The following is a 27,516-nucleotide window of genomic DNA, read 5'->3' on the forward strand; positions in this document are numbered from 1 at the left end:
TCCCATTGATAACGTAAACGGACCGTCGCTCTGACCACTGACCAAGCGCGAAAAGGCATTAGCATCAAGACAGCAAACAAGTGTGCGATCTCTTCAGTCCCTTTAGTAATACGGCCGACAAAACTCGTGTCGTACAATGCCAGCCACCTTGAGCATATGTAGGCAGAGGGCAGCGCCTAAATCGGGGGCTGGGGGGAGTCCAGGCTCCCAGACTTCCAGACTATCAAGCTATCTGACCGCGCCGCTCGGAGCACGCCGACCGACGCGTATCCGGAAGCAGCGACCAAGCCGAACGCCAAACCAGCACCCGACACTTCGGCTACGCCGACTTCGCCCGCAGCAAGTCATGTGACCAGATAACAGAAAAATACAAAGGAAAAGAAGCACAGGGTAGGAAAGGAAAACGCAAGAGAGAGAGAGTATGACGCATGCGCAGAGGCAGTTTCAGGCAGACGGCTGCATAACCTCAATCCTCCTGTTTGTTACCGCGCGACGGAGCGGTTTTGTTTTTATATTAGAGTTTCCGATCGCCCTACATAACCTGATTACATGAAAGCCAAAATTTGGAATACTGTGTCACGATATCGAGAAGAAGACGACATCAGGGAAGGAACTGCGCGTCGCTCGCGTGGATTGGAGGTGAGGGTTTCTGGGATCTTGACCCATAATGGCGTCGAGCCTCGTAGCAATAACTATATTGATATTGGTTATTTTTGCTTGAATGAGGCCGCCTAGTCCTGCTACGTTGCACTCAGCAACAAACACTCCCGAACTTATGAGTGTTTGTTGTAATTGCTGTCGATGCTGCCTCACTTCGTTTGCCATGAGAGTCCGTACAGGTCACATACAAGAAGTGGTAAGGTTTGCGTCTGCTCGAGTTGACCTGTGTTGTTATGTGTATGACTGTGCTGGCGTTCTTGACGTTCAGCTATGAATTTGCAGGAAGGATTTATCCAGTAACTTCGTTGTGAACGAACAGTTTTGTCTAATGAGTCGGGATGTTACCTCCTTGTCTCAAAATAGGAATCGTGGCTGTGACGGGTCTGCGTTCTCTTTTCTGCTTGGTTGCTTGTGCATTTAGCTATCCATGTTCTTCTATTTCTTTTTCTGCGTGGTTTTTTGGTTCGTTCCGCTATTTATGGTGGCTCTCCGAGCTCCTTTGGTCTAGTTGCCGCAGAACAATCACATACGCGAACCGTGAGCTGAGAAAAACAGGAAAACAGAAGCAGTGTTCGATATGCCCCTTTTACTCGATCTTCCGTCACGTTTTTTAATCTCGCGGTGTTGCTATCTGCGATAAGTGTTAAGTGTAGAAGCGTCTAGCGCTAAGATTCTCGCCCGAAGCACTTTTTGATCACGCTCCATCTCCCTTGCAAGCCGAGTCAAGCGAAGTGTGGTGACGCGTCGTGTTGCTCTGTTTTTGCTCGGCTGTTGTCTTGGCGCACGGACAGGAAATGCAGCGATCGAACGCGTTTCTTATTACGTCTGTCGCCTTCGAGCTTCCGATGGATGTTCGGCGTCCTGTCCTGTGTGCTTGTCATATCGTATCGCTAGGTTCCTGAACAGCGATGACATGTTAACTAATCGGGGATAAGTCACCCTACAACGAGGGCGAAAGTACGTATACGGGACGGGGCACTCTTTTAATGGTTCGTGTTATGTCAGAATATCAGGAGGGCAACAACCGTCCGCAATAAAGCGATACGGGGTGAAGAGCCCCGCAGCTGCACAAGCTGCACTGCTTGCTTAGGATGCTTTGGAGCGGCCTGACACTGTTTACAGTCAAGAAACGTCAAGTGGAGTGCGTTGTTAACAAGCTCGTAAACTTCTCTTACGAGCGAGCTAGCATTGCTTTTTCTCTAGCATTTTTTTTTTTTTTTACTCCCGTTTAGTCGTAACATAAGATCTCCAACGAAATACGACATTGCAGTATATTAACTGTAACAAATGCGTTATACCAGTGCCTGGTTGTACCTGGTTGTACCAGGAGGCGCTGGTTGTACTCTGATAAAAACTGCATGGCTCTTTACTTTTATGAAAGCAGCAAAGGAACTGTCAAAATCAGGAGACCTTTTTTTTTTTTTTTTTTTTTTTTTGCACTTTGTTGCTCTAATGACAACCATCAGCTATGAATAATTACTTGTAGCATGTCATAACTATGACTTCCAGGAAAGGTTTCATGGAAAAGAAAATCATTAGCACTTGCTCGCATTTTAGGTTTCATTTGTTTCCTGTGCTATTGATCTTTATTTGGATCCGTGAGGGTTGAAAAAAAAAAAGGGGGGGGGGGGGGGAACTCAATTCCTGGTCAAATCATTTATAGGTTAACTAGAAATGTATTTGAACCAATGCTTCTGTTTAATTTCAAGAGTAATCTCGGACAGCACGGAAACCCCGGTCACACTGGGCACTTCGATCACGATTGGCTCCCATCCGTAGGTTGCGCAGATGAGCCCATCGTGGTCGAAAGTGCATGTGTGACACTAGTATGAAACATCTTGCTGTCATCTTGTTTTTGCATGCAGGCACAAAATTTAATCAGTATATATATATATATATATATATATATATATATATATATATATAGATTAAGTGTACCAACTTCTAAGTTTTTCTTTTTTTTTTTACTTATTCTTCAGCTTGCCAACTTAGCTTACTGTTGTGTTGGTGAAGTTTGTTGAGACCAGGCCTAATTCAGGTTTCCACAGCTACTAGACAAGAAAGTTTAGACTTTTATTTGCATGTGGGGACTAAAGTTATGTCTACAGTTTATGCAACAAAACTCTCGTGCAGTCACAGTTTCATAGTGTTCAAGTGAAGAAAATAAATGCACTTTAAAAAAGTTATCTTGCAGCTAAAGAATAACTTCGCGAGTTGAGAACTTCGTAAAGCATATGTGGAAATGTTGCGTGGTTCTACTTGTTACATGCTTTCTTTCTTGCTTTTTTTTCTTCCTTGTCCGATGTATCTTGCAACTAAAGAATAACTTCGCAAGTTGAGAACTTCGGAAAGCATATATGGAAATGTTGCGTGGTTCTGCTTGTTGGGCATGCTTTCTTTCTTGCTTTTTTTTTCCTTGTCGTATGTCAGTAGTAGCAACTGCCGATTTGCTTCCGGATAGTGTCATTGGCCGCATAAGGGACAACCATGTAGTATGGTGTGGCTTGGGTGGCAGTCTGTGCTGTTTTCGTTGTTTGTCTTTTGCCCATCATTGTAATCTTGTCTCTGGTGCCACATCATGTGCTTGGAGGAAGCCTCTTCTGATAAGGCTGGGGCTATCTGTGGAGTCCTGTTTCTTTTATCCTTACCACTAAAGTGATGGAGACTGAGTGGTGATGGCTGGGATGCCACTGCACATACTTGTGGTGCTTGAGTGGGCACAGCTGGGGTCTTGTCAGTTGACCCAAGGCTTTTGGGCATTCTTGTTTGTTGGAGTTTGTCTGTCACATTCTTTAGGTCTTATTAGCAATTGCGCAGAAAGCTTGTGACCATGTGGACGAGCAACATTCTTGTTTGCAAGTATCAGCTGTAGAGCGAGGCATATTAACTTTCGATCTGTGTGGTGAGATTCCATTGCCTGAACATACTCTTTCTTCTGTTGACTTGGGATTTATTTTGAAGTTTTTCCAGTGCCTTTGTGCACGAAGTTGCATATATGTGCGAATTTAATATTTTATTTTTTATATACATGCTCATGCCAGTACACTTATGAATCAAAGCTACTTTACACATGGCATCAGTAACCAGTGCTATGAGAACTTATTTTATTATTTTTGCTATGAGAAGCATTGTGTTAATACAACCATGGGGAAACATGATCATAGTCGCATATTACAAGCTAAACTACTATGGATAAGCACTACTTCACAGTGGCTTTATGAGTACACATGATTTGTTTACACAATATGGAACTGTCGGTTGCTAAAACATTTTAGAAGATATTTTTTTTAAACTTGTTAGTTTTAACCTGCCTTTGCCCAGTTTGATTGAATTGGAAATACTCAGCCTACTCATTTTTAGGGGTTGGTTGCTATAATTGGCACTGCTTACATTTTACATGTGCTTGCAGTTTCTTTTTTTTTTTTACGTATAATTCTACAGCTTGATTTCTTTCTTCAGTTTCTAGTCAAGTTTTATGCTTCTTGTGTTCTAGCTGTTCGAAAGCCAGCACTGGGCCCACGTTTTAAGTGCCTCACTTTTACAACTAGCGTAGCGCTCAGTCAGCTGTGTAAACCCTCGTCTCGTGGATGTGCCAAGACAGCTCTCCAATCTGAAAGTGCTTTGGCAATGTTAGCACAGGGTGCCTCTTTCCCTCTCCTAGCCAGATAGGCTTCATTCTGTGGTATCTCACTCTTTGCCAAACTTTTTGTGAGCAAAGTACAAGTGAGGCCCCCTGAGCATGCATGAGAGCGACCAGCTTCCAGTACTGCCAGGAGTTCATTGTCACGGCAATGTCTTTCGTCTGGTGTTTATGTTTTCTGGTCAACCAGATAACGGGTCGCTAGTAAATACGCCTGAGGTGGCGGGACTCGCCACTTCTGTTGCCAGGCGTGCTGTTGAGTGATGCAGCCACAGATCAGAAGCTTGTTTACAGGCACGAGACCTCTTTGAGCAGCCACACAGTCAGCCTGCTTATCTATGCCTTTCTAGTGCATATTGTCCAAGAGAATAATTAGGGAAGTGACCTATTTATCGGCCTTGCTATACATTCTCAATGCCTCTTGGCAGAGTTAATAGAGGAGTGTGAAACTGCTGCAGCATTGTATGCACAAATAATTCAGGCAACACTACGAATCTCGCAGTAAATAAGCTTTTGTGGAAAATATTTAAAAAAAAAATTATTGGCTATAATTCAAGCCTCTCCGTCATCCCTGTCACTCCTAAGTGCTGTCCAGGAAAGGTTTTTAATACTTACCTGTAGGTATTCTCACATGTAGGTATCCCACTATTTGTGTAATGTGGCTTCAATATGGTTATGATAAAAGTGCTAAATTTTGTTTGCAGAAATGTTTTTGTTAGGCTGGCATTAACTAGGTCAAATTAATTTTTACCTACATGATGTGTAGCCACTGCAATTTAGGAGTGCATACTCATTAGATGGGAGGCGTTTTACCAATGCAATTTGCTGCCTGGATTCAATAACTCATACTTGTACACTTACTTTTTGCAGGCTATATGAAACTTGCTCAAGACCACTCCAGTTTAATTCACTGAGCATCTATTTTCTGACTTACATTTTGAGGCATATGTCAACACATTCAAATGGCCTTAACCTTCGTCCTGTTTTCAGCATATTTAAGTACATTGTGCTGGTTCCCCCAGTCAGATATGTTTATCGATGTGAATGTACTAAATCTTTTTAGAAATAAAGTGTTGGTTTTTTACTGAGTTTTTTGTTGTTGTTTTTCCTTTCCACCCCCCCCCCCCCCCTTCTTTATTTCTCAGCTGTTTGAACCTCTCCAAATGTTGACATGGGCAAGATCACCAACCGCCCCCAAGCTGATACGAGTAACTTGCCATCTGACTACATCTCAAAAGGTAAGCTTGTGCTTTTTTATTTGCCACAGAACTAGTGCAGTCATCTCAAGCAACCTATTTTGTTTGAGTAGCAATATAGGGCTGGGCATTTGGTGTGAACCATTTAAGCCTGGATAATGGCTGAAGCAAACCCTGTTGCACAGAATTGTAGTGAGCAGCCAAGCAATGAGAACTGATCACTTGAACTGAGCACTTGTGATAACTGAAGTGCATGCATAAGTCATTTATTTATTTATTTATTTATTTATTTACTTATACAAATTTCTACAGCACCCTCATGGGCATTATTGGGGGAAACAATGAAACAAGTACATCAAATACAAAGATAATACAAAATACACTGCATCTGCTTGGTGTATAATACAACAGTAATACCATATGCTAATAAAACAAAGAAAAAAGTCAATTCAGTAATTATCAGAGCGGCTACTATGTGATTGTGATAAAGGAAATGAATATTGATTTGCATGAAGACTTATGTGTGTTACCCAGTATTTTCTTCACCATTTGGGCTATGTAGGTTGTACTTTTTGTGCAACAACTGTGATTTGAGGAGTAATGATAACATTCTATTTTGCATGCATCTTGGTATTCTATTTTGTTTACACAGCGCATGAGCCATATTCATACCTCAGCAGTTTTTAAATGCGAGAACTAAAGCCGGGAACAACTCTATCTGGATTCTTTTCCTTTTGATGCTTCGTCAGTGGTTCGATTGGTGCTCTGCCTATGTTGTCACCCGGATCACTATTAAATGCTTATTATTATTATTAGTATTAAATTCTCACCATCACATGAGCAAATTTGTATTGAGCTCTCAAAGGCTGTTGACGTGGCAGAAAATCTGAACACATGACTCAGCTTTCTTTGTGAACTCTGCACCTGCTGTATTGTCACAGTGTAGCAACGGCTGGAATAAGACGCTGTGTTTTGCTATAGGGAGCATGCAGCAAAATGGTGGTACCACCCTGGCATGCTGTCAAGTTAACTCGTGTGCTAGATGTAGCAGATGACTGCAAGCAAGGGCAGCATTCATGCTGTCAACAAAGCTCTCTTTGTGAACTTTTTGCATAAATTAAGCAAATTATTGCCTAGAGAGAAAGTGTTGGCATCACACTTGAGCAGGAACCGGATTGTCGGTGTCTGGTTATTAGAAGAGAATGCAAATTGATACACATATACAGAGACGGACAGACAAGATGAGCAAGTTTTTAGTGTGCTGTATTCAAATGCTCGTTTGGTATGTTTTTCTCTTGTGTATGCTGGTCAATTTGTACCCCTCTTCTAATGGCCGTGTTTAACCAAATAGCCCAACAAGAAATACTCTTACGATGTTAAGTTCCTTAAAAATTGATCTCATTTAAATGATGAGGGATGGGTCTTGGTGTTCAGATTTGCTGTAGGCTCATTAGCTGCAGTTCTATTTTCCCTATTACATATGTTGAATTTTGATGACACTGAATTAAAATGTGTGAATGTAAATAAAAATTAAGTCTTTCAATGCATGGCATCCACATTCTAAGTAAAACAACTTTTGAAGTTGTGGATGGAACTGAGGACATGGATGGATAAGAACCTTTGAAGAGCATGGATGGAAAAAAAGTTCATTGCTTGGAAAACTGCTCTGAAGCTCTTTGAAAGATGCCAGAATGCAAAAGTTGACAAAGAAAATTAAGCTTAGAATTCATAACCCCCTCTAACATTACGTCACCAGCTACAGCTGTCACTGAGTGTACTTCGACTAGAGAATACCGCAGTGTCGTTACAGCAGATGGATATCTGCAAGCATTTGTGATTACAAGGCTTTAATCACAATGTGTGAGTGTTGTGCTTACTTCTTGTCATCTGCTACATCTATGCTTTACGGCTTACCATCATACGGCTTATTCAGCTATCACATGTACAGGGACATTTAGCTTGCATGCAGATGAAATGCTAACCAGTTTGCATACCAACAAGAAAAACTGCAGCTACGAAACTCTGCTCTTCCCAATTGTTTGATGTATACATGATATCAAGCCTTTGCAGCTGGTAGTTGATGCGCAATAAGTGAGGACAGTGCTGCAAAACTGCGCTGGCAGCTTTCAACGCAGGTGCCTTTATGCTTGTTATGGACTATGCCTGTACTGACTTTGCTGCAATGTAATGTGCATGCCACAAGTATTGCAATGCACATTAGCTTTGCTAGTCTGTTTCGATGTTGTGCTGATGTGCGCTAGCACAGCTTCATGCTTGTCACGCTTATAGTTCACATTCCAAGACTGTGCCTGCATTTATGCGCCTAAACTGACATTGTATATTAACCAGGTCACAAGCATCTACTGCCTGTTTTAAAAACACATTATGGCAGTGTTGAAGCAAGGGGTTACTACCTGTAGACATGAACATTTTAGAATGCTATATTAAGAATCTTCATTGTTTTCCAGGAGGCATGCAAAGCAGTTTATTTTGCCCAGTTTTATTTGTTTGGTTGTTTTTAGCTCTTAAGGTCCCTGCAATGTCAAGACGGTGGGAACTATTGATTGTGTATGCAAAAGTCATGATTGCACATTGGAAAATACAGGGTTAGTAGAGGCAGCAAGCAACATGTATGCAATGTAATGCTGGACTGGCCATTCGTGATCTGCCACTGTGCCCCCTCTAGGTGCTGTACAGTCCCTATACATTCTCATGATTCCTTACAGCATTGGTGACACAGCTAGGGAAATACTTGCTTGGTAACATTGGGTAAAAAAATTTAAGTTAAAGTAGAAGGCTATTTTCTTGTTCATTATGCTTGTTATTTCTTGCTCTGATGTGCTTTTAATCACTGTTGTGAATTGTTATACATTCTGGAGGTAGTTCATAATGTTTTTTTCAAATGTGGTCTTGTGTGTGTATGCAGGGTCTCAGGTGCCAATAGGACCAGTATCATCAGGTGTAAAGGAAGAGCACTATGGCCAGCTGTCTGGTCAGCCAGTGAATTACGATCCAGTATCATCTTACCGAGATTTACCCTATTCGGAACTGAGTGAGCTTGCAAGTGCATTGTGTGAGCAGTCCCACAGGATGGAGTCTAATCTCAGTACACTTGACTGCACTTTGGACACGACGAACCAGCATGACGATTCTGTGTCTTCTACTGTACGAGACATCGCTCAGGTTTGTGATACCTGCCTGGAATGCTTGTAGTTACAGCTAGCTGCCATTCTTTCTTTTTTTTTAGCTACAAAAAGTGGATCATCTAAAAGTGGGGATCATGAGTTTGTTTTGGACTATCGGATGTAAATGCTAACAGACAAAGAGAGTGAATTTGTGTATGCCTTCCTTGCTGTCCTCATCCTTTAATGCTTGTTTGTAATCGGATAACTTAGGTAAAGTAACTTACATGCTGTGCTTTCGTCTTGTCATAGTACAGTCGACCACAAAATTATACGGAACACGAAATCTAAGAAAAGGCTGAATATCTGTGCAGCCTCACAACGCAGCCTAGTATTCGCATGTACAGCCTCTACCAGTATGTGCGAACAACATTGTGATGTTTGCTTTTACTGACTACTGTTGCAGGCTGGTTGGAAATTGAATGTTTTTTTAAATGCCGTGGTCCGTAAGCATTTGTGGCTGACTGTACATTCCAAACTGTGTTTTCAGTCTGGTGTAACACCTGGTAGCATAATTCGGGCATGTGTAGTGCAGTGCTGCATGAACGCGGATAGCCTAACCAGTCTAGTGTGCAGCACGTGGTCTTTTACTGTTGCACGTAGAGACCTCCACAAGGTTCTTTCCATCGCCAGGGACAGGAATTGGTATGAAGCACAATCAAGTGGTGGGAGTACTGTGCCATTTGCCCCAATCTGCATTCTATCATCAATGCACTATGTGAAACTACAAATTGTAGGGAAAATTGCCCCAATGCTATGCCAAAATGCAACATGTTCAATATCGGGAGGAGCCAACCCTGGGTAGCACAAGTTCCTGCCCAATAATTTCCCTAGCCTTAAGCCTCCTCATAATGAGATAGCAGTATATGTAAATATACTTACCTGGTGCCGGGATTACCATGATCAGCGAGGCAATGTCTCCAAGGAGAAGCACGAGCATTGCACTGTGCTCGTGCTGACCACTCCCACTACCCCAAACTGGGTTAGATGGGGCATGCAAATAAAATTAAATAAAAAAACTTTGCATGCATGTAGTTTGTCCCATATGGCAAATCAGTTCTGCAGATTCCCGCAAGGTGGAGGAGGTTACATAAAAAAAAAAATTATCGCCCCGACTGTAGCACGAAGCTACAAGGAAACCCATACGGATATCTCGGAAAGAAAACTTCACAGTTTCATCCCGGGATCGAACATGGGACTAACTCCTGGCATTCTGACCTGTTTTACTCCTGTGAAAAATGATACACCATAACGCAGAACCATACCTGCTTATATCTCCGCCTTCTTTCAATGCCGCAGGCTATGTACCATTGGCTTCTATTACTCTGAGGTAGCCATTGCTCTAAGCATACGATTTGGACAGCACCTATTGAGCCATCATGCTTATCACCGCCTGCAGCACCTGTACCTAGCGAATGTGAGAGCCTCACGATCAGTACAAGCAATTCGCCCAATGGCGCTATACCATATTTGCTCGATTGTAACGCGCACCCATTTTCCATGACGAGAGAGAGAGAAAAAAATCCATTACAGTATAGCGCACCTCATGTTTTCATACAGAAATACAACTTTCTCTCATTTGGAAAAAAAAGATTTACTCTCAATGCACTATGTTGTGAGGAATAATAAAAAAAAAAAAGTCGCAGTTCTGCCCGAAAGGACAAAGCGTCGATTGCGATAGCAAATTAGTAGACAGCTGTACGGAGTAAGGATAGTAGTTTTATCGGCCGGATGAACTTGTAAACATTCGCTTACTAACTAAATTAACAAGCAAGGGGTCACACGCGCACTAGAAAACATGAACACATCTCACTCGATGACCGCGGAAACTCGCTGTCAAAACGTTGGGGTGACGGAGCGCGGCACAGTGGCGAGTGTATTGACCTTCATGCTAGCACGCCTCTCGGTTCAACGCCAACTATAAGCGGCGAAAACACAGCGCGCGGCGGACTCTCTCCCCGTCGCAGATCGCTTTCAAGATAGGGCCGAGGCGATCGTATCGCCGAAGTGGATCATAGCAGAATGCGTCGCTTCGGTCCACTGAAACCCTTCCGTGTTGATTTGCTGGCGAGAATCCTCTCCTGTATGCGCCAGTCCCGCACGCAAGTTTAGGGTCCTCTGAACGCCGGTGATGCGGCTCGATTTGCGTCCGTCCCCGCACATACAACTTTCTAAGAAAAGAGAATCCTCTCCTGTATGCGCCAGTCCCGCACGCAAGTTTAGGGTCCTCTGAACGCCGGTGATGCGGCCCGATTTGCGTCCGTCCCCGCACATACAACTTTCCTTTTAAATGCAGCATAATGATGAACTTGGCACTTCATGCTGATAGAGCAAACGCAGAAAATGGGAAGACAGACGGTAGACTAATGCCTAAGCAAACGTACTACAGCACATGGAGTTAGCTACAGCAGCTAAGCTCGAAGCGTGTACGAGGCGGCCATATTGAAATGCTGATAGCAATATGGTAACGCAGATTTATGGTCGTATTCGATTCTAATGCGCACGCAATTTTTGGACCCATTTTGTCGGGAAAAAAGAGCGCAGTTAGATTCGAGTAAATATGGTAGCTCCTGCTGGTAAACTCTTGCCCAGGAATGTATTTTGATGTAAGCAAAGCACCATAGCCGTGAAACTTTGTTTTTAACGATTGCTTAGCTTTCATGCCACACCTGAACACTGTTTTCCCTTAGTTGCCTCATTGCTAGGCCTATTTTTAAGGACCCAGCTGATGGCAAGCATGCACCATGGTAAGTTGGTGGGCACTTAGTGCACAGTGCATGTTTGATTGATTGATTGATTGATTGATTGATTGATTGATTACTGATGGTAACTGGTTTTAACTTTGTTGCCAGCCTAAGCTTTCGGTGTAGGAAGTCAGTGACTACCACCCATAGTGACAGCTGGGATAACCACATGGTCACTGTGCAACTGGCACATGAGGCTACGGGAAGAAGCCATGGTTGCTCCGTGTGCAAAAACTAATGGAGTAAATGAGCAGAGAAGGTCCAGGTGGATGAGCAATAGGTTGAGTGAGCATGGGATGCCCAAGCAAAACTTGGGCACCAGGCTGCTTGCACTTAAGCCTCAAGGTGAAGACAGTGAAGCATGCAAATGTCAAAGGGCAGCAAGAAAGAAGGTAAAAAAACAAAACAAAAACATTGCACCTTGCCAAACTACCATGATAATTTATGCCTCAAGATGAAATATAGTAACATGCGAAGCGACAGCCTGTTTTAAACGTGCTAGTCGGTAAAAATATCTTGGCCATGTCAGCATTGGGTGTACAAAATTCTCATGTGAAAATGTGGCACAGGAGGCAATATTTGAGTGATAGGAGTGGTTATTCTACATATAATTCATTATATGCCTCATCACAAAAGTTGTTCAGTCTGCCACTTGTTCCAACTGCCACTGTAGCACCTCAATTGTTTGAACTCTCATCTTCAAGCTTGTATTTCACTATATCACCAAATGTATGTACCTCAAGTAATTTATTATACCTGTATGTTAGCTTCAATGGGTCGCTCAGAGAAATCTGCATCATGTTCTCATGATCAAAAGCGTTTCTGTGGTACAAAACAAACTACCTAAAATTATTTTCTCTAGCTGCTGCATTCCACACCTTTCCAGGGACTCTGGCATTGAGCATTGCATTTATCTAAATAAATAAATAAATAATAAATATAAAGGTCGCACAACAGGTTGTACTTATTGACATCATGTATTTGAATCTTGCGGTGCTTCAAGTACATGATGTCCATCAAATTATCTAAATACATGAATCCATCAAATTGTGCCAAAGGTAAAACCCTTACCAGTTTCTGCTCGCTTAGGCATCAGTACAGCCTGTAGTCGCTCCTTATTTAGCTTGAGTATGTATGTACCAGCTAGGGGGGGGGTCCCTAAAAAGTCCTCTCAAATTCTTACGTTTCTTGAAAGCATCCCATTTCCTTGGCAATTTGCACTAGTCAGTTTTTCATGTTTTTGTCTTTTACCTTGCTTACTATTTCTGCTGCTACTAGAGGTTTCGATGTGATGAATGTAATTTTCATTGCTCAACTGACATAGTGGTCCACCAGAAATGCTACAAAGACCTTAATACAAAGGTTCCCGCAGTGAACATGAAACATTGAAATATAATTGTCTGATATATAGTGATGGAAAGGAGGTCAACTGCTAAATATAATGCATGTGTGCCTAAATTGAACTCTGTGCTCAGAAATGAGCTAACAGAAACTGTGGCTCAGTCAAGTAGTGCATGCTTCTGATGATATTGGCACTAACTGCCAGGGCAACAGTTCAGGCCAAGGTATTAGCATTATTCCTAATTAAGTGGTAGAGCTCCATATATAGTGCATGTACAAAGCACTGAGAGGTACTTCTGAATCTTTTGTAGAACAGGGTTAATTTTAAATATGGAGTACAGCATTGTGGAGGAAGAACATAGACATTTAGTCCAGACAACTCATGATAGAATATCTGTCACTTTGTGGCAGAGGTCGAGTTTTATGCCTTTCTGTATTTTGGTTGTTTTTATCTGTTAACACTCAGTGCAGCTGAAATCACTAGCCTGTGCACTCTTTCCCATGGCGTGCAGTAGCATTTTCACACACCATCTGGATTTCCTTTGTAGCTTCATACTACGCTTCGGTGAATGAAAGTTTTTCCCTTTAGTGCATTTTGTTTCCACATGCAAGAGTCTTGCCAAAAAAGTCTCAGTTTCTGTCATACTAGGAGTGGGGGCATGATGCGCAAGATGTTGACTGCTCTGGTGTGCCTTTCAGGATAGTGGCAGTCTGCTGCACGAGCCCAATTCGATGCTGGTGCGCATGCTCCACATGACGGTGAAGGAGGAGCAGTCATGGCTGGGTGCACTGGGGGGCAGCCCTTGCTCTGGCAGCCCTTCATCCAGTCGTGCCAGTGCCAGCCCCCCACCCCAGTCGCCATGCAGGGCCCTGGCGGGAGCCTCACCTCTCGCTGTGTCCGAGGAAGCCACGCTGGGGGATGCCCCACAACCATCTGAGACACCCTTGGCATCACGCTCGGGTCCAGATTTTCACAACCTACAGACTGCTCTGCGCGCATTGATCAAGTGAGTTCACTGATCTGTGTGGGGGGGAACTGTGTGTGGGAGGATTTATTGATACAGCAGTTTAAAGGGCATACATTCTAGCCTGGCAGAGAATTCTTTCAGAACTATATTTGTATTTCCTTTGAAAAAAATGGCGATAACTAGCCAAAAACATTAAAGCCAATCTTCCCCCTTTTTAATTTTGCATCCAAACTGGCACCGATGACATCAGTGGGACATCGTAGATTTCACTGTATTGTTGCTTATTTTGGCTGACTTTCAGAGTTGAGTCTCTGCTTATTTCTGCACACAGCGGGATATCTGTATAGATAAAGAGTTGACTAATCTCAAGAAAGTGCTGTCAAAATCCATGACATCACAGCGATCTGCTGTTGAAATTTCAAGGTGGTTTTTGCCACTTTTCTTTCAGTTTTTTATTCCTTTCTGGCTTACCAGTCGTGGTAAAACTGACCTACTTAGTTTTTAAAAAATGTAATCTACAAGTATACTTGGTATTTCTTTGTAGTACTCCTTTATTGAAGTGCTGAATGTGCTCGCCTTTTCGGCTATATTGGTTGCTGGGGCATTATAAATAATAAACTAGTGGCTTTAATGAAAAGGCACTAAGGCATGTTGTGGATGCACTTGTACATGAATGGGTATTGAACCTGAATCCAGGTTAATTCTAGTACTTAAGGCAGAGAGTTGGCCTAATTGGAATTTAGAAAAAGACAGGTTCCAGTGCGTAAGAAAAATGAAAGAAGGGGCAGTGACAAAAGGTTGACAGAAAAGGTAGAATGCTGTATCTTTTTTGTCATCCTTTGTCACTGCACCTCTTTTCATTTTTTTTACGCACTGGAACCTGTCTTTATTTCTAGTACATTGTGCAAGCCATCAAGCAAAGGCATCTTATCAGTTACCTTGTTAAGATCAATTTCTTTGATGCACAATTGCAGCCATAATCATGGCTAGAGGTGCTAGGTATAGTGCAGTGCAGACGTGTGTGGATTCCAGCTCCATGTCTCAATTTAAAGGAGAAGCACTACTGGCACAAATTTGTCTCTCTCTTTTTATTTAAAGGGGCCCTGAACCACTTTTTATCGAAATTGAGAAATGCATTTGAATTTAAAATAGACTACAGTAAAACCTGGTTAATTCGAACCTCGTTAATTTGGAAAATGGGTTAATTCGGACACGTCCTTTGGTCCCAGCAGGCGTATGCATTATTTAATGCAGTGAAACTCTCGTTAATTCGGATGTATTTGGCCGCACATCGGGTTAATTCGGACGACTCTCGGAGCTCGGCGAGCGTGGAGCATCGCAAATGTGCAACGCCATAACGGCGTTAGCGTCCACCGAAACTAAGTGACGGAGTTCGCGTCTCCATAGCCATCAGTGGAAATCGTATGGAAATGACAGAAACGCCAGAACGCTTCGTGCCTATTTGAGCCTTTAAAGCTTTTATTGTTGCGTTTGCCGGCGCGCATAGCACTGCGTTGGCCGCATGCCTTCATGACTGCATAGTCGCCATCCATGATCGTGTCGATAGCGGTTGCAGCAAAAAGTAGTTCTTTTTGACTCGGTACGCGCGTCAGCCGCGTGCCTTTAAAACTGCGTAGTCGCCATCCATGATCGCGTTGATAGCGACCGCGGTTTCTTCCGCAGTGCTTGCGGCAAAAAGTACTTTAGTTTTGACTCAGTGCAGTGCCTTCAGAACCGCAAGGTCGCCGTGCATGATCGCGTCGACAGCGGCCGCGGTTGCGGCAAACAATAGTTTCGTTTTTACTCAGTGCAAAGCTGTCGAGGAATGAAGAGCACCGTCTGCATCGAGATGGGCGGTGACCTGGTGACATTGGCGAAAAAATAATCGGGATGTGCGCGCGGTAGTGAAAAGCGTGTCTCAGGTGAAGACGCGCACCGCGGCCGTGCTGTGAAGGAAGTCACGAGGCCTTCACCGCTGCGAGAGCTAATCAGTCACGAGATGAGAATTGCAGCTTCCGCATTGCATTTGTGCAAAATAGCAACAGAATTTACTGATTCGTTCAGTAAATAATAGCTTGTTGACATAGTAAACATTTGTTTATTGTTTTCTTGATACCCTCAATAATTCGACATTCGGTTAATTCGGACATGTTTTTCGGTCCCGTGAAATCCGTATTAACGAGGTTTTACTGTATTTCAGAAATACTTTGCTGCAAAAGTACTTCAATGCATTCAGCAGAAGCGGGGTTATTGGCAGTCAAAGATCGCCTGTGATCCCCTTCGCGGTGCTCCCAGTCTTTCTTCAATGCCTTGCAGTGTGAAGGCTACGGTAGAGCGGGGCATGCCCACCACGCCCCGCCTACTGAACGTCACCGTGACGCACTGTTAACATTTTATTTTGGATGTCCACATAGATGCCACTATTTCTGATTTTGGTGCTTACGATGTGCCAAACGAGGTTGTCCTCAGTGAGCTGCAGTGTTCTCAGTGTCACAGCACCCTGCGGTATCTGCGCTATGTAGCAGACCGCAGCTACATGCAACTGTAGTGCATATGCGCAGCGTTTGCTTTGTGGACGACAGGGCTGGAGTGCACGTTCGTGTTACCTCTAGTCTGGCCATGCTTCGTGGTGCGGACCAGCTTTGTCCTGCACCAGCTTGACCGATGGATACAGTAAAACCTCGTTAATACGTAGTTGGCGGGGACGTGGGGAAAAATACGTGCTAACCGGTTAACCAAAAACCACGAATTAGCCACGACTTACCTTTCAAAAGTGAGAAAAAAGTAATGAGTAATGTTCACAGTACACAGCTTGCTTTATTCAGAAGCAATTGACCAAAAGTCGGTGAGTGTCAGTTGCCGCCGCGGAGGCCTTGCAGCGACAACAGCATCCTCGAATTCTGAGAGACCGCGGGCCAACCTCGGCATGAGGCCTTTTTTCTCGGCAAATGCCCTCATCACAGCCATAGCGTCAGCAACTGCCGTCAGGGACGGACCTGGATCCGGATCCGCTTCAACGTCGTTCTCGTCATTTTCAACTTCACAAGGCACAACAGCGGCGACAATCTCGCTGTCTGTTAGGTCAGGAGATGTTGCCACGTCACTGTCTAGGTCACGGAAGGATTCAAACTGCAGAGCCTCGGCACTACCTTGACGCTCCAACACCTCTGTGAGCAGGCTGTCGCAGAACATCGCAGAAGACAACGAACATTGCTCGAGCAAAGCAGTTCTCCACTGTGGCGGACTCCAGCTGCTGCCACGAGTAGGCTAGCAGGTGTATTGCACCTAACATGTCGATGGAGTACGTCTTGCTGCGCTCCATTGCGAGCAGTATAACAAGCAGTGGTAGCTTCTGGGTTCTTGTCGCGTTGACCGCGAAAGCAATCGACAGCCTTTCTTTGGCATGCTTGCCACCAGTGCAATTTTCGCCCTTGAACGCCAGCGTTCTGTTGGGCAGAAGTCGGTAGAAGAGTGCCGACTCGTCCAAATTGAAGACGTCTTCCATGGCGTAGTTGGCTAGAGTCGCCGGCAGCGGCCCATTCTGCCATTATGCAGCACCTTCGTGGTCTGCATGTGCTGCCTCTCCGCACACCACCCTCGCTCTTACGTTGTGGCACGCTTTAAACCTTGCTAGCCAACTGTTGCTGCAAGAAAAGTTATTGCACTTCATTTGACTGGCAAATATTTCTGCCTTTTCGGCGAGCGGGGGGCCGCTGACTGGCAAGTTCTGCGCCGTGGCATTTTTCAGCCATAACCCCAAAGCCTCTTCAACCTCGGGAAAGGCTGATCCCCTCAAGCGGCACCTCTTAATGTTGGATGCAGCACAGCTCCTTAGCTTTTCTCGTACATTCCATATGCCGCAAACTGTTGTTAAAGGCAGTCCACACGCACACGCGACGGAGCCCCCATTGAAACCAATACATTGGTTTCAATGGGGGCTCGGCCGAGGAACTGTAGCAACTACGTGTTAACCGTAACTACGTCGTAAGCGTATTAACGAGGTTTTACTGTAGCTCAATACGAAGCAATTTCTACCAAGGCGTCTAGCTAGGAGCAACCTGCAGGAGGGAGCACGCGCTGGCAAGTGTTACTCTGACCTTAAGTTTCGCGTGATTTCAGGCTAGTTGAGTGTTGTAAACTAATCGAAATTAGTGCGACCCAACGGCTACAACACCAATAAGCAGGGTGGCCAAAGTTTAATTCCTACGCAGCCGGGCACGGCCGGCATGAGCAGACGATAATGGGCTTCTTCCGGAAGTGTGTTAGTCTTATCAAATTACGAAAGCAAATTTTTTGTTACTTGAGGTTGTTTATTAAACTGCGTCAATAAATATACACAGTGACAGTAGGAAGAAGCAGACTGATCCAAACACCCTTCTTGATTGACGTCAGTTAGTCAGACAATAGTAGCAGTCTATGGGAATCTTGCATATGATGACATATGTAAGCCACCGACAGCTTCAAAGAGTTTGAGGAGAAGGCGTCATTTGAAAAGAGAGTGTTTCAGAAATATGTGACTTCACACTCCACTTGTGAGCTCCACGCGCCGTACACGGATGCTAAATTTGGCTGAGACTTTCACAGCAGCGTATGCTTATCCGCAGACTGCATTTTTTCACCAAGCCCCGAGGGGTTCAGGGAGTACTGACACAAATATTTAGTGTACCGCTCTCTTGCTTTTGAGGTCGCTGTCAACACCATAACGAAGCCTCAGTTCCTTGAGCACCACAAGTAATTAATTACAGCACCTTTTATTGATCTGTTCAAAACATTTGCCAATTGCAGCATGACTTCAGACGTAAAATAGGATACTATTCACGTCACCTAATATGTAGGTGGGGGTCACGTGGTATTGCAAACAACTCGCAAGCGCGCCAATCAGCCCCATGTGGTTGTTGAGGCCATACAATGAACTTGTCGCCGAAAGCTGCCAAATTGGCCCTTCCACATACGCACTTCTCTCGGAAACTCAGGGGAACCCACTCCTGTCTAATCCCGTCAAGTGCTGAATAGACTCGGCTTTCGACAGCATAGTCATAGTGTGTGTGTGTTCCTGCCAGTGGTATCTGATAGCACAGGACCGCCACATCAGGTTTTGGTGCTGTGAATAATCCCCTTTTTCATGTCCAAGGCCACTTAGCACGTGGCATGTGTCTTGAACTGGTTGAATTAAAAAAAGAATGTCATTAATTAATTGAGGCTCTATAGCAGAATTACCAAGTTGACAGCTATCCAATAAAAAAAATTATACATTACAAAATTTTCCCGTCAGTGCACCTGTAACTCCTTGAGAGCACTTTTCCCCAAAACAACTACAGTATAGACCACTTATAACGTAACCGCTTATAGTGCAGGACCGGATATAGTGCGATCTTTTCAGACTCCCGTTAATTTTCCCATAGCACTCCATGTATACACGTATCGCTTATAGTGCAGTTGCGGGAAATGAAATACCGGTTACAGTGCGGCCACCTGGGAGTACGGAAGTCAGCGGAGACGGCGAACGCTCCCCTCAAGCGGGCGCCCCAAGGAGTGCTCGAGGAAGAAAGAGAGACGAAGTGGAGGAGAAGGGCACGTGGTGCGAACGAACAGCCAGTGAGGCTGAAACCAGGATCTTGAGTGCGAATCGTGAAATATCATGGCGCGCATAGCGAGCGAGGGCCACGAAACTGCCAACGCCGGCCAACGCTCGCTTCACGATAACGGCATTAAACGAAACTTCAGGGAGCGGGCGGCGCCGGCACGGCGAAGGGCGCACGCGGAGATCGTGGAATGTGATGGAGGAGGGCGGCAGGGAAGCAGATTTCGCCTCGGCATGCAACTCCGCCGCTTCGGTAGCTCCCCTCGCCCTCCCTCGTAGCTCCCTCACTTTCGACTGTCACCGTGCGCGCCCACCGCCGCTACAGCCGGCCCGGCGCCAGCTCCCCGAAGTTTTGTTTTCTGCCGTTATCGGGAAGCGGGCGTTTGCCGGCGTGGGGCAGTTTCGTTGGCCGGCCTGGGACAGCGCCGCTGCTTCCCTCTGCGCCTTAGCCGCAGCGTGCAAGGTCAACACGTGACTACAAAGTAGAGGAAGCATAAAGGAGAAAGAAGGGTTCACTGCCATTTTCTACGCGTGGCTACGGTAGCGTGGCTGAGACGTCGGCACGTACACGCATGTTCCGGCGCAACGCAGAATCGGTGACCTTGCCATTTGAGAGAGGGTAAAATTTCCGCCGTGTTTTTTGTTCACGTGCGACATTTGGGGGTCCCTCCTAAGCTTTTACTCTATGGCGGTGCCGGAGCAATGCCGGTCGGAGGCGCCGCCGCGTGATTTGGTTCGAATTAACGAGATTCGAATTAACGAGATTCGACTGTGAATTGAATGCAAACGTTCTTGCCGCATTCCTTGACTGTCACATACGCTACCGAAGCGGCGGAGTTGCATGCCGAGGCGAAATCCGCTTCCCTGCCGCCCTCCTCCCTCACATTCCACGATCTCCGCGTGCGCCCTTCGCCGTGCCGGCGCCGCCCGCTCCCTGAAGTTTCGTTTAATGCCGTTGGCTCGGTGCACATGTTTTGCATATGTGCGGGCCTTGAAAATTGTTGCTTTGGTTATAGTGCGGTACCGCTTATAGTGTGGATATTCGCGACTCCAGCGACTTACGTTATAAGCGGTCTACACTGTACCATACTGGTTCATTTTTTACATATTGTTGAACGATCACAACCATGACCCCATCGGTAATGTGGGTGGCTCATGTTCTGGCAGGTGTTAGAACTTTCTTCAATCGACGACAGAGGCTGTCGCTCATAATATGGATATCTAGGCTACAGTGTCAATCAATGCTCTCATGTGATCACCGTCAACATGGATGTCAAGTAGATTCTGATTTGTAGGGAGTGACAATATAAGATTTCGGAAAGAAGATGTCGATGCAGCAGTATGCTTTAATAACATGGTTAGAACACAATAGTGGATCTACAAACAGTGGGAAAAATCATATTTAATAAGAGTGATGATGATAAATGTCTTTTGCCAGAGGTGCACTTGTCATAAGCCAAAAAAAAAATCGCAGCATATCCACGAGGTGAATGATGATGATGGGGCGAAGCTCCGGAGGGATCATCGGTAAACCGTGAATACTCCGAGTAATTCGCCCAGTATATGATCAAGTAAACACGTGAGAAACAGTGTGTGTATATATACAATACGTTTTATTTTCTTAGACGCTTCTTAGATGCTTGGTTTGCGGAGTCCCTTCATTACCATGGCTTTGTGGTCCATGAAATGAAGGGATAACGGTTGGATAACACCACTGCTTCGCGTTCGCGAACGCCTGAGTCTTCGCGCCGCAGCCGTGCCACTTCTGCCTCTCGTTCTCGCACTACGGGGTCTTCGCGCCGCCGCCGCGCTGCCTGTCGTGAAGCTGCGGCCTCGCGGGCTCTCACCGCAGGATTCTGCCTGCGAGCGCGCGCCGCCGCCGCCTTCTATGCTCTCCGCTCCGCAGCCTTGTCTTCCATCCGGCAACTCCGAGCGAAAGAGAAAGCGCGTACAAGAGCGAGCACCTTTTATTATAACACCCCCTAGTGGTAACCCGTCGCACTGCATTGTAGTGCGCCGCCGCCGCCTTCCACGCTCTCCGCTCCGCAGCCTTGTCTTCCATCCGGCGACTCCGAGCGAAAGAGAAAGCGCACCAAGAGCGAGCACCTTTTATTATAACACCCCTAGCGGTAACCCATTGCACTACATTGTAGGTTTTCTCATCAACTGTACGAAAAACTAGCGCCATCTAGTGACATTATATACACTTATGAAGTGTTCACTAGATGGCGTTCACTAGAGGCTAGCACGTCTTGGATGTATGCGACGTACGATTCCGTGGACGTCTGAGCTCTGGCCGCCAGCTCGTGCCGGGCTGTCATTTGTCGCGCGGCCGATCGACCAAACAATGCGCGCATCTTCTCCTTGCAGACGTCCCAACTCGTCAGTTCTTCTTCGTGCGTGTTATACCACACGCGAGCCGTGCCCCGTAGGTAAAAAATGACGTTGGCGAGCATTAGGGTCTCATCCCACCTGTGGTGCTTGCAGACGCGCTCGTACAATAAGAGCCAATCGTCGACGTCATTGTTGTCCGTGCCGCAAAACGTGCCGGGGTCGAGGGGTTGCGAAAGGACCACGGTTGCTGGAGCCGCGGGCGCGGGCTGCGATGACTGCGAACTGTCCTCAGCCATGGAGGCAGGAGAAACGTGGCGTCCGCTTCGAAGATCCAGGGCCGGGTAGAATAGAACCCGCAACCTCCACCAAAAAGATGTTACGGGGAGTATTTAATTACCAGTAAACGGCTAGCGCTTGTCTAGTCAAGACTGCACAGAGCGCACAGGTTCCAGCAGGTTTCAGTCTGACAGAAGAGCCTCTGACCCAGCCCCACTACAACGTCTTTGTCTTTGCCATGGCTCGCGACAATATTTTTAAATATATAGAAAGATCGACACTTACGCCATCTAGTGAACACTTCATAAAACTACAGGTGGCTACATACTACATCGGAGGAAGGACAGACCCACGCCCTAAGGAGCTTCGCCCCTAAAAGTGACGATTACTCATGATGAGCTGATGTCGTCAAGATTCCTTAAGTGGCTAATGGTTAGCTGCTGACTCCATATTTACATTAGGAATCTCAATTTTTTTAACAAGCAAGATATTAATTACATCGTCTTTTAATGCAACCAGTTAAAGTATGCACCAGGTGCAGCATGTCTTCAACCATGAAGTAGGCAGCAGGTAACGTTATGGCAATCAGACAGTCAGCTGTCATGTAACATCATAAACCACTGATGTGCACATCGTTCCACTTGCTACAGTCCACACCATGACTGGAGACTGTGACTGACCGTTGCTGTACCACTGAAAACTGAGTATGTTGAGCCATGTGTGCTGCAACAGAACTGTCTCACTCTGTGGGATAAGAAGTGCAGAAAGTAAAGGGCCCACTCTACATTCCCAGAGAAGCAACAGGAGAGGATTGTCTTTTCCTGGCTTGTCCCATGTTGAATGCGAATAAAGGATGAATGAAGCAGCAATATCATTAAGAATTGTTGGCAAGTGATAAATGGTCACCGCAAAAAGACAAATAAGTACGCATGTCAATGTATTCCTTTCAGTCAATCAATCATTCATCAGTTTATTGCCCAAAAAATTATCATTGCAATGCTTGCAACACCAGGCTCTAGTCCTATGTGAAGCATGCACAAAGTGGAGCGGCATACTTGCTTCAAATTTAATAAGTTTCCTGCTATTCTGTCAATTCAATGAAAGTGTCATGGTTCATTTGTTAGAAATACAACACTTTAATTGATTTGCAACCGAAAAGGCACAGGTTCAAGGCCAACATGGAGACAGATATTTAAAAAAATTGCTGCTCAGTAGCATTTTGTCATTACAAGCCCCGCTGATTGACCGAGGAAAGGCACTACACGAAGACCATTTGTAATCCGTAGAATGGCTACCTTTATTAAAATATTGGTATTTCTTTAAGAAGCCATAATATTAATTGCTCCCACAGTACAGTAAAACCTTGTTAATACATAGTTGGCAGGGAACGTGAAACAGGTACGCACTAAGCGATGTATTAATTAACCAACAATGGCAGATGAGTGGCTATAGACTTCCCGGCAAAAAAAAAAAAAAAATGTGTTAATTCTCACTGAAACACGCACACAGAGAAGTTTTATTTGTGAGCAGGCATCAAAAAATCTGATTTTCACTTGCCGCCGTGGCGGCCTTGCAGCAACAACGGCATCCTCAAACTCGGCAAGGCCGCGAGCCATTTTCTCCATCAGGCCCCACTTCTCTGCGAATGCCCTAATGACGGCCCGCGCACTAGCTATGTCGGCTACTGAAGGGCCATCCATGACGATGACTTGGAAGCGTTAGAAGCTATGGAAGCAGGAAACATGTTATGGCTACCATGTTTTGACGTCACTATTGGGGGCGACTGCAGTCTGGGAAAGGTCCGTGCGCCGCAATTTCGCTATCTATGGTCTGCGCGCACAACATTTCACCAATTCTACGCTTGTACGCACCGAAAAATAAAGTAAATACTACGTACGAATGGCATGCATTAAGCGACTATGGCTTAAGCGGTCGGCCGATATATTAGCTTCAATCTCGACAGGGCGGGGGAGTCATTGTGACTATATTTAAACCGTAATTACTTTTTAAGCAGGTACATATTAACGAGGTTTTACTGTAGTAAACGTTCCTGCCTTTCAGCAATACCTAACATGGTGGCTTCTTTCCACATTGGCATAAGTCGAATTGTTCTCCAGTGGCACACAGGGATTATGTGGGTAGGTGGGATTTTTCTAGGGTTGTCTTCTTGAAGTTGAAATTCCTTTGAAAGAGTGATAACTTTGTTCCCGCAGAGAGGTGACACAAGCCACTCCCCAGGAGCAACACTGCAGTCCTGCTGGCATTTGTGGTGTTGCCAAGAGTCTCCTTTCGGCAGACTCTAGTTCGAACCGCTCTACAGGGATCTTTGCTCCACCTGTATCAATGGTGACCAAGGGTGGTATCGCAAGGAGAGTAAACCAGGTCAGTGTAAAGTACTCAAGCTCTGATGCCTTAGGACTGACAGCATAAGGCTGGGCCTCTAGTGGTGTCATCCAGTTGCTAGTCATGTACATAGCAGTGAAGTCACTCATGTACAGTTTCTGTACTGCTGTTTAGACAAGGAGTAGCACATTACACTAAATAAAACATAGGGAAGAGATTTGTGTACAAAATCTTGTTACTTAGCTGTTGCTAAGTTTGTGTACAATGCAGGGTTCGTTTCATGCCTGTCATTTAGTTCTTTCTCATAGTACAGTTCTCAGCCTACAGGTAAGAGTGGCTCAAGCATGCAAGTGCCCTTTTGTCAAGAAGAATCTTAATTGAAAAAGTAGAAAATAATGCCAAAGGATATGCTGGACTGATGCTATGTGCATTTCTGTGTGATGATGTGCTTCTTGCACATAAATTTCTTCCATCACATTTGTGCACCAGCTAGCCCAACATCAAATTCTAGATGTATGTAAGTGTGTATATGCATGCTAGTTTGTGTGTGGACTATGCCTGAACACAGCAAGTCCATTCTGTTGTCTCTTTTTCTTTTGTGATATGCAAAACTCCCTCATTACTTCTGGCTGTGGCAAGTTACCGCTACTGTTAGCATTTTGTCTTCTCATTTCCCACAATCACTTCTGCTGAATAAATTACCACAGGATGTGGCCAGTCTAGGAGAGATAAATAAACAACCATGCAAGATGCAGAATGTATCCCCCCATTTCTTGTATTAAATGGTGGTTGCATTGTATTCATGCAAATACAGTACAGTCGACTTCCCTTAATTCAGCTGGGACGGAACTGACGAAATTGGTCAAATTATCCAGCGAGACGAATTGAACAAGAGGCATAAAAAATGCCGGAACACACTGCTGATTCAATTGGCAGTATTTCATTAGGCACCACATTTTTCAAATTTCCTCGGGGAAAAAAAGATGCGGGTAGAAACTGGTAAATACTGTAATAATTCATTGTGAGCAGAGCCGGATTAACATCCGCCGCGATGGCTTAGCAAGCCCCTTGAAAGTTCTGGAATTCTTTTCTTTCTCCTTGAAAATCCTTGAATTTCTTGAGTAATGCAGTCAAAGGTAAGTTATATTAACCGCCTTCTAGGGCAGATAAGCGTACATTGGGCAAACTTCCCATTCCAGAAACAACATTGTATCATTGTTTTATATAAATCTTTATGTATACATATATATATATATATACAGTGGAACCTCGTTGATACGATCTTTGCGGGAACCAGAAAATAAAACACATCATCCAAAAATTTTATCATCCAAAGCAAGCCCCAAAACGTAAGAAAGCAGGCTTACTTGGTGACAAACTCGCTAGCAAAGCTTCCTGCGGCATCGAGTGATACTGCTCCACATAACACGCATGTTGTGCGGAGCAGCATCAAGACACCACACGAACCGCAGCCAACACACTTTTATTGAGCAACTTTAAAACAGCTCATCAGTTTTCGCTGAACTTTTTTCTTGTGTGTCAAAGTCCGTAAACAAGTTCTTTTGAAAGATAAGTTCCTTGACATTGCTACGGAGGCCACGGCACCACGAGGCCAAGAATTCCGAAACAAAGGAACACCGTAGAGCAGCGTGACACAACGAGCGATACAACTGGCGAACGAGGGCAGGCGCTTCGTTCAGCCACGTGACCGTATGAACATCTTGCCTGAAAAGCCAACCAAAACAAGCACGAGTGAAAGCTGATACGAGCAGACGACACTACAAGTGCGAAAATAGCGGTCGGGCGCGTCTTCATGACACCAGTCTCCCCCGTCATGGCTGGTCTGGAGGCACGTACATCACTGAAGGGGGCAGCTCTCATTGGTCTGCTTCGCTCGCGATTATTTGCCGCCGGGGCGCGTGGCAATTTAAATCAGCCCAGGACCGATCCCTCCCATGGCACGAAAAACCTGCTTCGCGGCAGCTTTTGTGGCGCGCGTTCTGCCTCCGCCGCCGTGCAGCGCGCGTTTTTGCGCTAGTGTCGCCGTCCCTTAACACATTGTTCGTGGGTCGTTTGAATGTAATTTAATCTAGTACACTTAAATATAAAGCTACGAGTTTCGGAAATGCCAGTTTTCAGTCGTATCATCCAATTTCAGGTGAAAATGTGATCGTGTCAACCGCATGAAAATACATTGCTCCTATGGGGGGGCGGGGGGCGTTGGCCAGGAAACGAAAAAAACAAAAAACAAAAAAACATATCATCCCGAAAAATGTATTACGCAGAATTGTATCAATGAGGTTCCACTGTATATATAAATTTAGAGCCAGCACGAGTGCACACGCATTCCACTTTGCACAATGACTTGTGCTTAACTGGAAAATCCCACAATGGGAGAGAACGAGAGACACAGATGCTTGGTGTTGTTTCTCTCGTGTTTACGCTGCTTTCTTCGACCCTAGTTAGGAACTTGAAGTGATGAAGGCTGGACATTTCTGGTGTAGTTTTTGTATCTCTAGTGCAATAAAGCTATCTACAGTGTTTTGAAAACGTTGTATATGTAGTAGTAAAAAATTGCTACATGGGATGCCACTCTGCACCCTTATAAAGCTTTTATGGGGCCTTGAAAGGTTTTGAATACCCTTGAATTTTTGTCTCTGAAACCTGCACGAAGCCTGTACCATTTCTGCTTTGAGAAAACATGTTTCTTTTCTTCTGTTAGGTTCTCTAATGCTTATTGTCTAACGGGATCATCGCCATCATTCAACCGTGAAGTTTGTCATGAATCCAGAAGGACTCTATCTTAAACTCCATCACTCGGGAAAAGGAGATCCACATGTTGTGAAGTAACAAACATCTTAGTTAACATGGACACTTGAAATTTCTCTGCATATGTGGCATACAATCTAGGCGAATACCAGAAATCACATGCACAGTGGAACTTCGTTGATACGATCCCGTTCCGTATGATTTCCCAGTGCCAATGTTGGCGACCGAGAACAGCAAAAATGACCCAATACAGTTACACTTTTTTTTTTTTCGGTTAATACGTTCCCGGAAAACATGATATTTCGACACCAATGTTCAGGAACTGCCATCTGTGCCAACTGCAATCGTATGATACATTTTCCTGCTGCTAGATCCCATGTGAACAAGAAAAGGCGCGAGGCGCGTGCAATTCAGAACAACCGCTCGTTGCAGCAACTTCCTCGCAGTGCTCGCCTGCACATCACGTGGAAATGAATGGCGCA

General features: G+C 45.0%; 1 protein-coding gene across 2 annotated transcripts in view; it reads left to right on the forward strand.

Annotated features, from left to right (window-relative positions):
- The first annotated feature begins 423 nt into the window (after positions 1-423).
- Positions 424-27,516, forward strand: part of LOC119463840 (nuclear factor of activated T-cells 5-like) — a 97,949-nt gene continuing 70,856 nt past the window's right edge. The window contains exons 1-5 of one of the 2 annotated variants that reach the window (XM_037724662.2): positions 424-639; positions 5,446-5,538; positions 8,423-8,679; positions 13,463-13,770; positions 24,136-24,304. In XM_037724662.2, coding sequence (XP_037580590.1) covers positions 5,472-5,538; positions 8,423-8,679; positions 13,463-13,770; positions 24,136-24,304 — 801 coding nt within the window. In that variant the 5' untranslated portion in view covers positions 424-639; positions 5,446-5,471. Of the gene's footprint in view, positions 640-711; positions 857-5,445; positions 5,539-8,422; positions 8,680-13,462; positions 13,771-24,135; positions 24,305-27,516 lie in introns of those variants that run through there. The other variant, XM_037724678.2, reaches the window with a different exon arrangement.

This window comes from Dermacentor silvarum, chromosome 1 (genome assembly GCF_013339745.2).
Source record: "Dermacentor silvarum isolate Dsil-2018 chromosome 1, BIME_Dsil_1.4, whole genome shotgun sequence".
Classification (NCBI taxonomy): Eukaryota; Metazoa; Arthropoda; class Arachnida; order Ixodida; family Ixodidae; genus Dermacentor; species Dermacentor silvarum.